Source organism: Phaethon aethereus, assembly GCF_964289735.1.
Source record: "Phaethon aethereus genome assembly, chromosome: 5".
Taxonomy (NCBI): Eukaryota; Metazoa; Chordata; class Aves; order Phaethontiformes; family Phaethontidae; genus Phaethon; species Phaethon aethereus.
In genome coordinates, this window is record NC_138579.1 from 56108195 (window position 1) to 56123920 (window position 15726).

Sequence of the window (15726 nt, forward strand, 5' to 3'; positions counted from 1 at the left end):
TAACATAGCTGGAAATATCTAAATCAAAATATCTGGTATAAAAACAGTGTCTCTTCTAGATGAGACAGATGTTTTCTTCACATTAGAAAACCAGAAGACCTGCAACTGTCTCCTCTTTATTTGATGTCATGGTGGATTTTAAGTTAACATTTTGGTAAGACCTGTAATGCTTCGTGTGCAAAGCAAATCAGCTCTTGTGTCCTTCATTTGTCAAAGTAGGATACCTTATCATGAAAAAGGTTTGCTTTAAAAAAAAAAAAAGTAACATAGCTATAGATGTCATCCCCACTAATGACACATCATCCCCTTGTTGTTTATACCATTCCAAAATACTCTTCTTTTGGGAACAGCATTGGTTCAGTCATAGTGCTGTGGAGCCTTTTTAGCAGAATCTCTTCGGTCCTAGTAGTATGAAAACAGAATGGGCATGGCAGAATTGGGCTGCTAGATAGTGTTGTAGTGAGTTGAACTGAAGTTGTCTTCCTGGAATGAAGAGGAGTCATTTTGCTACTCCTAGGAGGAGTCATATAAGCTACTCCTAGGATTTTGTATTAGGCTCAATTTTGAAATACTGGTATTCTGCTATTAGTATCCTCTGGTTTGAGGAATAAATAATTTGGTCTTCAGGAGGATTGGGGCTCTTTTTCACATGTTCCTATTGCTTTTGTTAGGTCAAGACATTTGCTCTTTCATTTTATGGGTACTTGTGCCTTTTTCCTAATAGTATTGGAATGAAAATGTAAAATGTAGCTGGTTTGTGTGAAAAGACAATCTCTCTCTCTCTCTAAACTGGACTAATTTCTTGCTTTTTGGGTTGCTTTTACACATTGAACAGATATTTCTGGTGACTTGTCCACAGTGATGCTAGATAGCTCCCCTGAGAGGTTCCAACTAATTTGGAATCTGTCTGTATACGTGACCCGTCTAAATGATTCTTTTTGGTATCCAGAAAGATTTACTATGCTGTACCTGACCACAGTAAATTTTATCTGTCTCAGTCTTCTCCATTTTTCAAGTTTTATTAGCTTTTTCTGGAGTTTTGATTCATTCACAACCCCTTAATTTCAAGAACTCTAAACGAATTCACATTGCAGGACTTCCACTATGCATCCTGCTTCCTTTGTAGGGAGTTTTCAATAACGTGTGTGATGTCTCTAACATAGATAGAGCAAGGGATCCCACTAGGTTGAAAATAGGACCCCTTCTCAAAAAACAAACAAGGCTTGCCACATTGTAAATTATGTGTATTTGCAGTCAGTGTGCAAGTGGATGTGAGCAATGAAAGCTTTTCAAAACTTGTTCTATTAAAACTGTTTTTTTTTTTTTAATTATTCCAGAAGGTATAGCTCTACCTGAGGCAGTTTTTGGAAATAAAAGAGAAAAACAATTACTGGACATAAATCTCTTGCAATCAAATGCAATCCATCTATAACTGTAATAGGGAGACCAGAATTAGATTCTGGTAAGCCATAGTTCACAAATGAAGATATTTACTATCGTTCATGCCAATCTGGCACTGTTATACAATACTGCTGTAAAAGGATTATTCACTTAACTTTAAGAAAATGTAAAAATACGGATATTATGTGGACTTAAACTAAGCTTAAATTTGTAAGAACTTGTTGCCTGGTGAGTTTTGTTAGGGTGTCATACAGAAAAAAAATATTTACCAGTCCTTTTTGCCAAAATGCCATATTTGAATTTGTCATAACCACAGTTCTTCAGAAATTTGGCTTCACGTTTCTCAGACTGTTTGTGGAGTTTTATCCCTATTAGTTCCTTATGTTGTAGCGGAAATCTCCTGACTTGTGGGAGTGGGCTCACTGGAGCAAGCACATTCTCGATTTATTATGGTTCCAAGGCTGTAGTCTGCTTATACTGTAACTGGTTAAAACCTTTACACTTAATAGTTCTACAGCTACACCTCATCTGCTGGCTTCTTAATCAAGGAATTATTTGCTCCTGAGAAAGACAGACCTGTTTTTCAGCCTATGGAGGCATCAAAAAATTGCTAGTGAGTGCTTATTGCTTCTCTCACATCAAGCGCATTTGATTGGTGTTGGATGATACTCATTCCCAGTAATGGATTACGGAGCAGAGAGTATTATTGCATGAGATTTTGGGGAGAAAAGGTTATTTTCTTTTGTTTTCCTGTAGGCACTGGTCACAACATATATAGGCAAGTTCTGTGGATATATGTATGCATTTAGTTGGTCTTGCGAAACCACTCTTTTCACAATTAGTCTTGAATGGTATTCTAGTGGTTATATTATCTGCTTCATTCTTTCAAACTGCAAAAACGCTGTCATGTTTAGAAATAGATCATAAGAAAAATCGTTCCATAGTGTGAATTAAATGACCAGTCAGTGCATGCTTTGGCTTGTGAGGTGGGACACATCTCTCTGCTTACTCTGCCCCTGCAGCATGTGGTCCCCTGGCAAGACTGGGAGCCTTTGAAGTTGAGGAGGCTGACATATTCCCTGAGAAAACAAGAGAAGAAAAAAGGTCATTTGACACTGATGTGCTAGTACTAGTGTGAAAGAATCGTGCCTCAAAGGTAGCGAAGACTGAAGGAGAGAGAAAGGAGTGGATATTGTGCAAGAGAGAGAGTGCATAATAAAACCTATTTGTAAAAGGCAGCTGCTAGGTCAAAAGAAACTGGAATGAATATGTGGTTTTAAAGAACAACCCAGTTGAGATGAATGAGTGGGTTTCCTGAATGTGAATAGCTGGAGATCCATTGGTGGGCTGCCTGGCTTGCCTGGTGTTGGCCAGCTGCAGTGCATTTTCCAGCCCTGGAAACAGCAGATGTGTTCTGACCTCGCTCCAGTGGAGCAACAGGAAGGGTCTGTGACTTTTTCTTCTGTATACTCTTGTCCTATAGCTGTTTTCTTGAGCTAATTGATGGTTTTCTAACAGAATACACTCTGGCTATAGTCTTATTCAAAAAAGTTCAAGTTAGAACTTTGAAGGCTTTATGCTAATTCAGCTTTTTAATAAAAATGCCTTTTTATCAGCTTTGTAGAGTTGCTTCAGACATGTTTATTTTCCGAATTCTCCCTTTGTGACAAGCATTAAAGCTCAGTCTCTATCTGAGTCCTTAGAAATGGTATCCTTATTTATCCAGAAGAGCTTTTCTATTCATCTTTGCATTGGAGTCTTAGCAAGTTTACATTTTATTTATTTCCACCAAGCTTGCTGCAGGGACCTGTACTGTTACTAAGTGCTGCAGAAACAGAGAATCCAACATTGAAGAGCAGTGTTACATGACGCCCCAAAGGCATAAGCACCATTTATTTGGAGAGGTAAAGGAGCAGACAGTCAAAATTCATGGCTTGATGTTTTTGTACAAGGCTAACCCTTATGGAAGCTGCATCCCTGCAGCTCTGCTGGAAAGTAAATGAACCGAGAAAATTCTGTCCTCAAGCTGCGGTAGTTGGTGTATGAAAAAAGGTTTTTGGTTTGTTTGGTTTTTTTTCCTCTGTTTATTTTGTCATATTTTAGGATATCTGGTTCTTAACATGCTAGTGTTTTTTTGACTACAAATTAGGTTGGTAACATTTTTGGGGTTTATGTGCCTGTATGTGGGAGAGGGAGAGATAGTGAGGGTTTTGCTGGAAATGAGGCAAAGAGTTTTGTTCTTGAACAGCTGATAGTTATCTTAAATAATATTTCCCAAAGGCATTGGGTCCAATGAGGGACACTTCAAATGATATTACACAGTAGTTGTTCTGTACTTCCAGTAACCTGCTCATTGCTTTCAAAGGACATAAGATGTTTTGGAGATTAAGTAGCTTTTTTTAGTCTCTTGACTGACAGTGTAGTTATGTACTGCCAGTTTATGCAAGCAGCAGTGCTCGCTGAGGTCAAGAGGGGTAGCAGTGAAATGAAAGGTCAGTCCAATTGTGCATGAGAGCTTCCTTGAATATTTAGTAATTTCTCTGAAAATTCCCACATCCTGATGCTGGGTGTTAACGAACTGAGACATTCAAAATTCTATCATAAATTTGGATTTATTGCTGGAAGAAGCAAAAAAACCCTCTGCACTTTAAAATAAGAGTAGCATTCCTTAATGACATAATTGATAATACTCTTTTGATAACTGCCAGGTGTTTTGGATGCAATCTTTAATGAAGGATAATGTAGCTGAAAAGCATCTAAAAGAAGAAATACTGTAAGGAGGTTCCAAAAAACCACATGCTAGATGAAGAAGGGTTATAGAGATTCAACAAGATCAGACCTCCCATCGGTGGGGCCAGTTCCCTCTGGGCAGTGTGGTTGGACAGGGCTAATGAGGTGATGGTTTCTGTCTTGAGGCAGTATGGCCCCGGCCACGCTATCAGCACTTCTGTCCTTTAAGAGGGTCTTTTAGGGACAGTGTCTGCCTATTCACAACATTCAGATAGAATACTCAGACGGTCAATTGTTTGAGGGTATGAACTTTACAAGAAGTGCTATTTTTCCTTTCAGTTATACAAAAATGCAAGGCTTTGTGCTACTGTGTAATCTTGCAGGCGGTGTATGCTGAGTTCTCTGCATTTTTTTTTTTTTATGTAGAAGAATTGTAGTGAGATTGCTTGCAATAACACCACTGTTCAGGGAGAGCTGAGTTCCCATGATATGTACGTTTGATTGCTCTGTGATTCTCTCCATCTTCACTGAATATTCCAGAAAATATTCCAAATGAATTAAAAATGATGGACTGTTTTGCCACGAGGACAGAGATGTGAAGCAGATTCTTTGGAAAAACTTAAAACTGCAGTTATACATCCACAAACGGACCTTGGAAATAATTAAGTAGAATTTGATGTTTTGTTGCCAGATAATACTTGCTGTCATGACTTTTATTCTACGCCTATAAAATGTTGGATAATAATATGTACTTCGATACAATGTTTGCCTGCAATCATTGTTGAATAGAACCATTCATTTCATTAAGTTCACAGTACTAAAAATTAGCACAGTCAGATAGGTAATGATGACATTTATATGCTATAATGAACATTTTTCTTTTTGCTGTTTGTGTGTGTAAAATAGCATAGGAAAAGACGACAGATACCAAGGTTTTTTGGCATGCTACAAGCTACAGTTCTTGACCTTGAAAACATCAGAATAATCTGATGATAAGGATGTGTGTGGTGATGGTACTGTCAGATCAGTATATAAAGATGTTTCAAAACTTTTTGTTTCTGTGGTCTTGGTTTCTTTCATTTCTTCTGTTGAAGTGATGTTTGTGGCTTCAAAGAGCAAACTAGTAGTAGTCCCCAAAGCAAGCCCACACAGACTGTAAGGTATTCATTTTAGTGCTTCTCATTTAACTTAGGAGAGAGAGGCACTGAGACTGTAAGGAGCTATGAATTGTCAATGAAACAATCTAAATAAAAATAATTTTGAGAAAAATGGTGAAGAAGTTCCCTTGGGTAAAACTGTGCATCTGCTGAAGACACTGTTCCTCTAGTTCATATTTGGCTGTAGATAGAGAAGTCTGTAATGTTAGTGAGGATTTTGGCCTTGTGGGATTGGTACTGCAAAGGTTTGGGACGTAGGTTTGGGAGTATGTACACATTAACAGTCAGGGCTGATGCGATTGATAATTTCTTTATCAACAAGAAAGGACACTTTAGTCTTAATTTTCACAAAATAATGAAAATTGAATGGGGATCTTGTTACAGGAAACAAACTGGGATTGAATGACTCTGACTTGGTTAATTTTAAAAAATGAAAGGATAAACAAAAATTGGTTTCTGGCTCAGGTCTCGATTACAAAAATGGAAAATTTTGACAGACTAGTGATGCATTCTGAACCTCAAGGAAGGAAATTGCCTGAAGAAGGATACAAGAAATAATTGGAAAATCTTCAGGCAATGGAGAAGAGCCAGCTGACCTTGCTGACTTGTAAAGATTTTTATCACACTTGTTTTGGCTACGGTCTTGTCATTCTACTAAAACCTAATCCCACTGGGTGTTCTTACTGGGATCTCAGCAACTTTTGTGTTGTCCTAGAGTCATCTGATGATGGTGTTTTTGTTGTTGGACATGGATCTTACTTTGTCTTGACATTTCAATCCATCCATCCTCAATTTGAGGCAAATGACCACACTTGCCTTGCATATAGACTTTGTGGGTGCACACGGGTTGCTGTGATGTAAACCTTCTGTGGAAATGATGACTGCTTTAACAATTAGCTTTTCTTTCCTCCTTTTATTTTCATCCCTTGTGCCTGATCTCTTTGATAGCTTTACGTGGTTGTGGTGCTTCCTGCCTGATATTAAAAGATTGGTTATTTTTTGTTGGGGTGAGGAGGGGGCACATTTTTTTTTGTGTGGGTTGTTTTGTTGTTGTGTTGTTGGGTTTTTTTGTCTGGTTTTGGGGGGGGGGGGGTTGTTTTTGTTGTGTGGGGGGTTTTGTGTTTTGTTTTTTTTTCCCTTTGGAATTACAACTGTTTTCATCTCCTGCACTTGAGACCCAAGCTGCACCAGCTGAATTGAAGTGCAACTGCAGTCTGTTAGCCACAAGAAACTGTTCCTGGAAGTGTGGTGCTCAGTGAGCTCGTGGATAGCATAGCAGTTTCTCATGTATGGCTAGTGTCATAGGGAGGGAATGTGTGCAGGGACTTGTATACATGTCACTCATGGCACAGAGGGTGTAAAAGCAAGATCTTGGGGTTAGCCAGATGGCTTTTTGGTGGTTGTAAGACAATTGGCAGAGCAAGATATTGAATGATTGGAGATGGGACTCTGAAACAGTGCCCGAAGAAGCAAGGGAAATGCTGCACGGGGAAAAAGTATTTTGTGTCTTGTGCTACAAGTAAGGTAGGCTTGGGATTAGTTTCAGGCAGGGAGGGCATAGATCATAATTCTGGAAGCTGTACAGTGCTATAAAAATCTTCCTTTTGAAAGCTTACTGCATCCTGGCAATGTCTTAATTCTCCCTCTCTTCCTCCATGCTTGCAGAAGTCCACTTAAATGGCACATTAGCTTTTGGTTAGGAGTGTCTCAAGGAGCAATGTTTTCTTCCAGACCCTAGTGCACAGGCTTCAGTTTAAATTCTGTTGTGAATTTTCTTGCTCTAGTGGAAAGTAAAACTACATACAAAATAAAAAGGCAACCACACAACAGGAAAAAAATCCACCTCAAAAAGAAGATCAGATTATTAGATTGATGAAAAAGGGAAAATGTTTTGTGAGCAATAGGACACTGGGCCTCTCACTTTTCAACTGATAGAGCCAACAGCTAGGAACAGATTTAATGTGCTGTTCTTGGTGAGGTTGTACTGGTTTGCTGCTAACATGTGTTGCATTAAACTGCACTTAGTCTTGTGCTTGCCAAGGAATGTGACTAGGTTAGCAAGCGGCTTTCTTATCAATCAGGAGTCAAATGATCCAGAAGAGGAACACAGAGTTCCTAGTGAAGGATCACTGGAAGCAGGACAGCTTTGATAATTAGATTCCTTTTATTTCATTTTTTTTTTCACATCAGTAGAATTCTGCATACAAATGTAGTTGGGCAGAGTGTATCAAACAGTACAAATCATTGTTATGATACATTAATCAAGGGCATGGAAGAACAGCTCTGGGAGAGAAGATTCCCCTGTCTTATGTAAGCTTTGATCTGCAGTCTCTCGGTCACCTCATCTCTTTCCCTTAGGACTTCTCATCCCAGAAGGAATAAAATTTGCCATCTTCTGGCCCTGGTAATTTCCTTACAGGGAAATTTGTCAAAAGACATGAGATGCCATGGCTAAAGGCAAATACAAAGTCCTGGGTAAAAGTACTTATGTGCACACCCTTTTAAGCCGCCACTCTGCTTTAGTGCAGTTAAAAAGTTAGAAATGGTAATGACTAGAATCTGGATGCAACTCTTTAAACATCGTATCTTCATTCATCCTTAGACACCTATTTTGTACATCATGCTCTTGCCTCTGAGAAGTGATGGAAGCCTCTGTATCCTTGAATGTTTTGGGAAGTAATTGCACTGTAGGGAATTAACCTGTACTCATAGGGCAGTGAACCCAAAATAAATGGCGCTGAGGTCCTTTTGTTGTTCTAGCTAAGCACTCTGATGTTCAGATGCTTGTGAATTTTCATTCTGCATTCCCCTTGTGAGTCCAGCTCCCTGGGCCTCTTCCTTGCAATCCCCTGTACTGTCCCTTCAATTCTGCTGCAGACCTAGGCTCACTTTGCCTGCAGTTCTGATGCGATATTTTTCCTGATGGGTTGCACAACAGATCCTCAGTCGGAGCCCTGGGAGTACAGAAAGAGAAGAGCCTTGTGGTCAAAGTACTAGCCTGAAACTTGGGGTTTTAGACACTGTCAGACTTGTTTTGTTATAGTGCTCATAAGTCCCTCTGGGGATGGTTGACAAAAGGTATTTTGTCTCTTAATTACCTTTTGAAATCAATGGGAAATTTTATGTCTAAATATGCACATGGGTTTTATCCTGTATATGTTTGTTTAATGTCTACAAATGAGAGAACAATACTTTCTTACCTCACAGGACTATACGGGAGCAAAACGAGGGATAGTTATTCTTCAGAAGGATTTCTATCTCGGATATAAGAGAGTGGTGCTCTGTTACTGTGGTCTAACCCCAGCTGGCAATAAGCCCCACATAGCCACTCGCTCACTCCCCCCAGTGGGATGGGGGAAAGAATTGGAAGGGTAAAAGTGAGAAAACGCATGGGTTGAGATAAAAAACAGTTTAATAGGTAAAGCAAAAGCTGTGCACACAAGCAAAGCAAACCAAGGAATTCATTCACCACTTCCCATCGGCATGCAGGCATTCAGCCACCTCCAGGAAAGCAGGGCTTTGGGGTGAGGAGTAGAAAAGGCCTTGACTCTGTGTAAGCACTGCTCAGCAATAACGAAAGCACCCCTGTATTATCAACACTGTTTCCAGCACAAATCCAAAACATAGCCCCGTACCAGCTACTGTGAAGAAAATTAACTCTATCCCAGCCAAACCCAGCACATCTGTATTTACCCTAACCTGTCCTCTGAACCTTCTTCCCTAATAATGTCTTCTTGAGTGGATAACCTTCTCTTCCTAATATGCATGCGTATATTTTTATATATATACACAAATATATATATGAATGTATATATAATATATACTAAACATGCTATTTTTATCCATCATATAGTATTTTAAATATATAAAAATCCTTTAATCTTAACTAAAATACTTTCTCTATTTTGTGTAACCTACTGCTTTTACATTCAATCAGTTAATTTTTGTTAGGAGTGGGCCATAGGCATATCTGCTGGCTGCAGAAGGATGTTGGTTATTTGCCCAGAGTTAGTGGTTGCTGTGCGAAGGTCTTTCCTCACCATCCATGCAAATTATGTCCTGTCTATTTATGATTAATAAAATGCTGGGCCCCTGGCAGCTTCTCACCACATGTGTTAATCTGGATGGATGGATGGATCTGAACTGCAACCATTGCTAGGTAGAAAACAGCTTGCTAACAAACAATTCAAGGGAAGAAACAAACAATTTATGTATGGTTGAAAGGGCACGGATAATAAGGTAAATGAGTTGTGAGTAAAGTGGTCCCTAAGCATTCTTTCTGTGCCTCACAGGCATTTGTAAAGCGCTTTGGGATCGTTTATATAGAGATCACAATATCCTTGCACAACTCTTCTCAAATTTTCCTCCAAACAGATAAGAAACTTTAATATGAATTGTTTCTTTGTGGGGGGGGTCACATTTCTTGAGGCTCTCTGAGTGCTTCACTCACTAGCAGTCAGTCTGATTTGTCTTTAAGATTAGTGATTCTTTTTTCCCCCAATTAAAACAATGTAAAAATATTGCCCAATTAGAAAGCATTATTGTGTGTTTATAAGTACCCTTGAATGTACTTATCCACTGGGAGCACGCAGATGTCTGTTGGAATTTAATTTCTCTGCAGCACATTGGGGGTGGGGACAGAAGAGAAGTAGCCAGAAAATTATGGTTGCTGCAGTAAATACGAGGCTTCTCCCAGTGACCTGCAGTGACTGCAGAGCTTATTACATCTAATGTAAGCATAAAACATCTGTTCAACAATGCTATTCTCTGGCTGGTCTGTGTTTGTACCAGCAAATTTTGTGTTCTTGGCTGATTGTTGCCTGTTGTGGAGAGTCATGATGAAAAGGGAGTGTCATATTTTAAAGCTTATTGTAAAAAAGATGTTATGAAATACCTGCAAGGCAGCACTGCTCATTAAGCAGTGGCAACCTTGCTTCACCTCTGTGGTGTGGTCCCTTCTGAGCTCCAGTCATAGGTGTGCAGGCCAGCAGGAGCCCTGTGGGTGGATGGTGTAGCCTGTAGCGAGCATCATGGAATGGTAAGTAAGACTTGCTTCAGAAAGCTAACATGGGTCCCCTAAGGGCGTTGTTTTACGTGGAGGCTCCTACAAAGTCAGTCTGTGTTGTCAGGTGGTGACACCCTGTAATGAGGCAGAGGTGGTGAACCTTGTGCTCTCAATCTAGCAAATTCTTCTTTGGAGCACAGTACTGCTGCTGGTTCATGGCATGTGCTGTCCTTGCTCCAGGCCATCGAAGGTGAATCCAGGGCACTGCCTTCAGCAGCTTGTGATTTTGCTTGATTTCAGTCAATGTTGGCAAAGCTGGCACTTCTACTGAGGGGTTTTTTACCTGACCGAAAGGGGTGCAGCAGCACTTTTCATTTGTGCTTTGCAGTAGCTTTTATCCATTGGGCTACAGAGCTGCAGTGAGCACATCTGCACAGCGTGTTGGCCGTGAGTGGCTGTCGTGGGGGCAGCTCCGCAGAACCGGTGAGTCTGTGTAACACAACAGCTCCTGGTCTGGCTGTACCCAGTGCGGTTTGACTGACTCCTGAATAACCCTATAAGCTGGCAAGTGGGTGGCTCTGAACAGTGGGCAGAGTAACAGCTACATGAACTGTTTGAGGTCACCAGTGTTCTTCTATCTGGTTTGCAGGCTCTGTAGCTGCTGCTATTAGATATAGGAGGAAAATGCTGCTTCATCAGGGGATGTTTTACATTGTAAACATCGCCTTGTTTGGGTGTTTTGAGGGGTTTTTGTGTGGGTTGTTGGTTTTTTTTTTTCTTAATGCAGTGTTTCCGAAGAGTATCCTGGCAGGAAGTACAAGCCACCAGCCTGAGCAGTTCTTTTGTACTGGTGCTTTTGAATCGGTGCCTGTGTTAGCCTATTTCCTAGGGAAGTAGCCGAGATATGGTTATTTACACCTTAGGTGAAATTTATTTATTTTATTGGCAGCAGCTTCAGTACCTCCCAATTTTCAGCACTTGGTGAAGGTGCAAATTTGCTTTTTGCTAGAAAGCCTTCGTCTGTGTTTCCATGTGTGGATCTTGTTTCCATGGCATCAACCTTTAAGCTCGAGAGGCATTGGTGGGAGCATTAGCCAGTGAATAGGCATTAGGAACCAGCGCTGCTCCTGTGTAGGGCTCTGACGTGTGGTGAGGATAATGATATGGGATATAGCAATGATTTATGCATTTTAACAGTCAGGGCTTAAAGCTTTGCTTGTCTTCAATGTTGTGGAATAGAAGACTTGATGCAGCCCTGCTAGTGCTCTTGCAAAGGCATCGCTTGTCCTGCTGCTTTGTCTTGATTTTTCTGAAGATGAGGCCACACTGGAGTGTGTTGCTTGAATTATTTTTCTTGCCCTGTTTTCCAAAATGTTTTAATGTATTGGCTGAGCACCTTTATCCTAAAGAGTCTGTTTTGTCTTCCTTGCCATTGTTGTATTAGGATGGCATTGACCAAATGTTTTCATGTCACAGTTGTGGTGCACCTACATTGTGAGTAGTAGTGATTGCCTTGTTTATTTGTAATACAGTTACTCAGGCTAGTCAGTCTTGAGTATCTCTTTTGCAGTAAATGCTCAACCACAGTGGGCTGAGTACAAGGCCTGTTTTGTTAACTTCTATGGTTTTATGTTATGCAGACATTGAGGTGGTTGTAGCAATTTCTCTGGCCGTAAAAAACTATAAAGCTATGCATGCACAAGACCATATAACATTTTGATGATATGGACTTCTATTTTTTAATATAGTGTACTTTTGAGAAGTAGAATAATGTGCTTATTAATTTTTTCCAGCTCAGCAGTATGTGTAATTGGCAGCTAGGTGCAAGACAATGAACTGGATACAGGATTTTGAGGGGATTGTTTGTGTTTTAATTTAAAACTTGAGGGCACTCAGCAGAGTAACCTTGTGTAAGATGATGTCTTACGTCAAACCATTATGCCAGCAGTGACATTGCAAAACAATTCAATGGGAGAGACAAGCCCTTGCAGTATGGCGGCAGGCTGCTCTCAGTGCTTGTTACCATCGTTTGTGAAGAACTTACGAAAGCTTAGTGAGTGATACCACGTGATACATGCTAAAGCAACTTCAACATCTGACATGTTCACAGCATCTGCAAAGAAGAAAGAAAAATACACTGAACTATAAGTTTGCTTTGAAAAGAAATTCATAACTCATTTGCATCACTAATGAGCTTGGGAGAAAATGTTTGCATTGGTTTCTTTTTTTTTCTGCAGCTCTTAAAAATTAAACCAGCCTGCTGCTAACAGAAGAGTTGAGTTCTATGGTATTTTTTTTCCATTCTAGCCAAATGACCATAGGGATCATATCACTTTAGGTTTGTCACACTGAGCCTGTATTATTTGTGCAGTTCTGCAGGGGTCATCTGGAAAAACAGTATAGATAAGAGAAATGGACATCTTGATTGCTCTTTTGATTCCCAGCTGTCTTTGTGTGGCTCTGATCTTGCGAAGGCTGAATCTGTGTTTGCTCTATGCATGAATAGCCTTATTGGATCCAGTGCATGTTGTCAAGGGTGTGATGTTTCTGCAGAATTGTGGCCAGTCCTGCTCCTAAGGATTGAAATGTCAGTGGTGACTGGGTTTTGAAAAGGAAATGCCTGTTTGTTAACAAAATAAACAAACATAGCCCCCCTGCCACCAAGCCCCTAAGTGAGACTACAATGAAATTTCATTTAAAAGTGAGAGCACTTCAACCTTGATTTTTGCATTTTACAAACTGTAGCTGTTTCAGGTTAATTTTTAATTTCCTGTCATAATTGTGTTTGTCTTCCTACTGGTAAGTGGGTTCTCTTTTATTCATTCATACTTCTTTTTCAGATCGCATGTGGCTCAGAGCATAATCTGGCAGTAGTTGGTAAGTAGCTTAATTTTATATCAAGTCCTCTCACCTTTTTTTCAATTTTAAGTAGCACAAGATGAAAGAAAAACATGCACATCAAACATACTGAGTGATTAAGGGCATTGTGTGCAGATGATAGGAGTAATGTATAGATGTGGAAGAAAGAAGAGAAACCGGTAGCATAACTGGTGATGATGAAAAGGTACCCTTGTTGACCAGCCCCTGTAAGGAGAGAGGGGCTGATGGATGTAACAGCAAAATACATTAGCGAAGTGCTACATCCTATTGTAGAACGGAACCACTGCAGCAATTCAAGCTGCAGATTCAGAGTAACATCTAAGTTTGAAGCTGGTCAAAAGTACCTTTGTTTAACATGGGAATTTTCAGTGAAAAAATAATCTTGGGTCTCTTGTTGTTTGAAGCTTGGAAAATCTTCAAAATGTTAGTCAACGGCAGTCAGGTTATATCTTAGTATAATGCAGCTGTTGTAATAATGGTGAAATTACTAGGAAGCTAATGTTGGCGGAAACATTGAATTTTGTGTACTAATTCCAGGAACAATCAGATTCTTGTTTTCATGTGATGAGTTGATGATGGGAGTTTGACACATAATTGCAATTATTTATATTTATATTTTTAAGAACATTTTTATCTATAGATTTTTCAGGTGCTTTATAAAGGAGGTCAGCATAATTATCTCTATTAACAGACAAGGTGAGAGAAATGAAGAAAGGAATTCTATGCTAATCAGAGATAGAGTGAAACAGTCTTCTAAGTTTCAGTCCAGCACTCCATCCACACAGACGTTTTTGATTGCCATGACTGATGCGTTGAGATGTTAAGAATTTCCTTGATTTTCTTGAGGGTGGTATGACAGGTGTGGAGAAACCAGCTATTTGTTATCCAACCTGCATTCCATGTCCTAATTTTTAAGGTATTTATTTTAGCTTGATGTCTTATCAGTTTCATCAAGTGGCCACAGAGGTGGTGTTCTGTATACGTAGTGTATTACCATGTACACTGTAGGATATTTTCTAATTATCCTTTTACAATTAAACCTTATAGTGCACTTCTTAAGTTCTACTGAGTTTATGGCTGGCTTTAAGAAAAGATTTTTCCTTTACTTTCTCTCTACCTGTTCAGTGTCACATGTCTGTACTAATTGTCAGGCTGGTGCTTCTGAATGTCAGCTGAAGAGCAATCTGAAGAATGACGTTGTGTTTCTTGCTGAATTGATGAAGTAAAAGTGTACTGCTAGCAGATTCCCCAGTATGCACGAAAACAAAGCATTCAGAGTTTGAACAACCTTCTCTCTCCTTATGTCCTTTTAAGCTTTCTACCTTCTAGGCGGAAACCTCTGGGAAGTAATGGGTAGGGGGAAAAAAATTCTAGAAGTAAGTTACAATAAACTAGGAACTTTGCATATGCAAAGAACGTCATATTCCTGTCTAAGCTGTGTGCTACACTCGTTGAATTAAATGGGAAAATTATCAATGCTGGGAGCTAGTCGATTTTATTTTAAGGACAACAGAGATGTGATGTTACTATTTTTTGAACTAAAATATGAACTATGATATGTCTTATTCCTGAAATTAATTTTTACATATGCTTTTAAAGGTTGACTTTTTAGAACATTTTGTGGTAGGATTCCTCTGATCACTTGTCAATGGTTCAAAGCTGTTAAGTGTTATATTCCTGAAAGATATCACACAGATTTCTGCAAATATGTTTACTTGATTGTACAATTTTCTAATAACTTGTAATTCAAGCAGAGTTTATTTAGGACAACTATATAATCAGTTTCTTAATTAGTAAATGCTTGAATGATTGACTTTCAGACTGAAATAACTCAAGTTTGATACGAAAGGTGAACCAAAAAGCAATCCTTTAACAGTATAATATTCAAGTTACTATTTCTGGTTGTATATATAAATGTGTTTGTGCTTTTTGTTGCATCATCTTTTTAAATAGAAGCGTTTTTAAGACGGAGAGGCTAGATTTATGATTCATTTCACAAATGCTGAAGTTGTGTTCCAGTCATCTTGCTGATGATACAAACTGATTTGTAGGGCTAGCAAGCAAGGTTAGTTTTTTCATGTTGCTTTATATAGTCTGCATCCATTTGTACAGTTCAGTTATTTGAATTCTTTTTTCTTGCTTGCTTCTACTGAAGTTAGTGCAAAATTTGGCTGTTCTCTTCACTGTGGTGGCACTGACTCCTTTTTCATGGGTAAATTGGAAGACAGTTTTCATTTGATCATGAGGTAAATGTTTGATATAAAGGAAAAGGAGGTGTGGGATGTCTCCAAATATACCTATGTTTCTAAACTTAATGAGTTAAAAGTAATAGTTAGTACATGAAAAAGTGTAAACATCATCATTTCTAACTCTTTACATTTACAATTTTTGTTTTGGTTTGGGGTTGTCCTGTAATACTAATTCTAAAATTTGCAAGTACTATAATATTTTTCATGTTTGTATGACCTTTCACTTGAAAACAAAAATTCCTGCCTAATAAGAAAAAACTTTGCACTTTTCACCTCAATCAAAGATTAATCATCATGGGAGCCA

General features: G+C 39.1%; 1 protein-coding gene across 1 annotated transcript in view; it reads left to right on the top strand.

The window, feature by feature from the left end:
- The window catches only part of SERGEF (secretion regulating guanine nucleotide exchange factor), a gene marked incomplete at its 3' end in the record, with an annotated part of 162482 nt that overhangs the window by 83196 nt on the left and 63560 nt on the right, over positions 1 to 15726 (top strand). The window contains exon 10 of the mRNA XM_082000009.1: positions 13134 to 13170. Within this exon, the coding sequence (XP_081856135.1) occupies positions 13134 to 13170 (37 nt within the window). The remainder of the gene's footprint in view (positions 1 to 13133; positions 13171 to 15726) is intronic.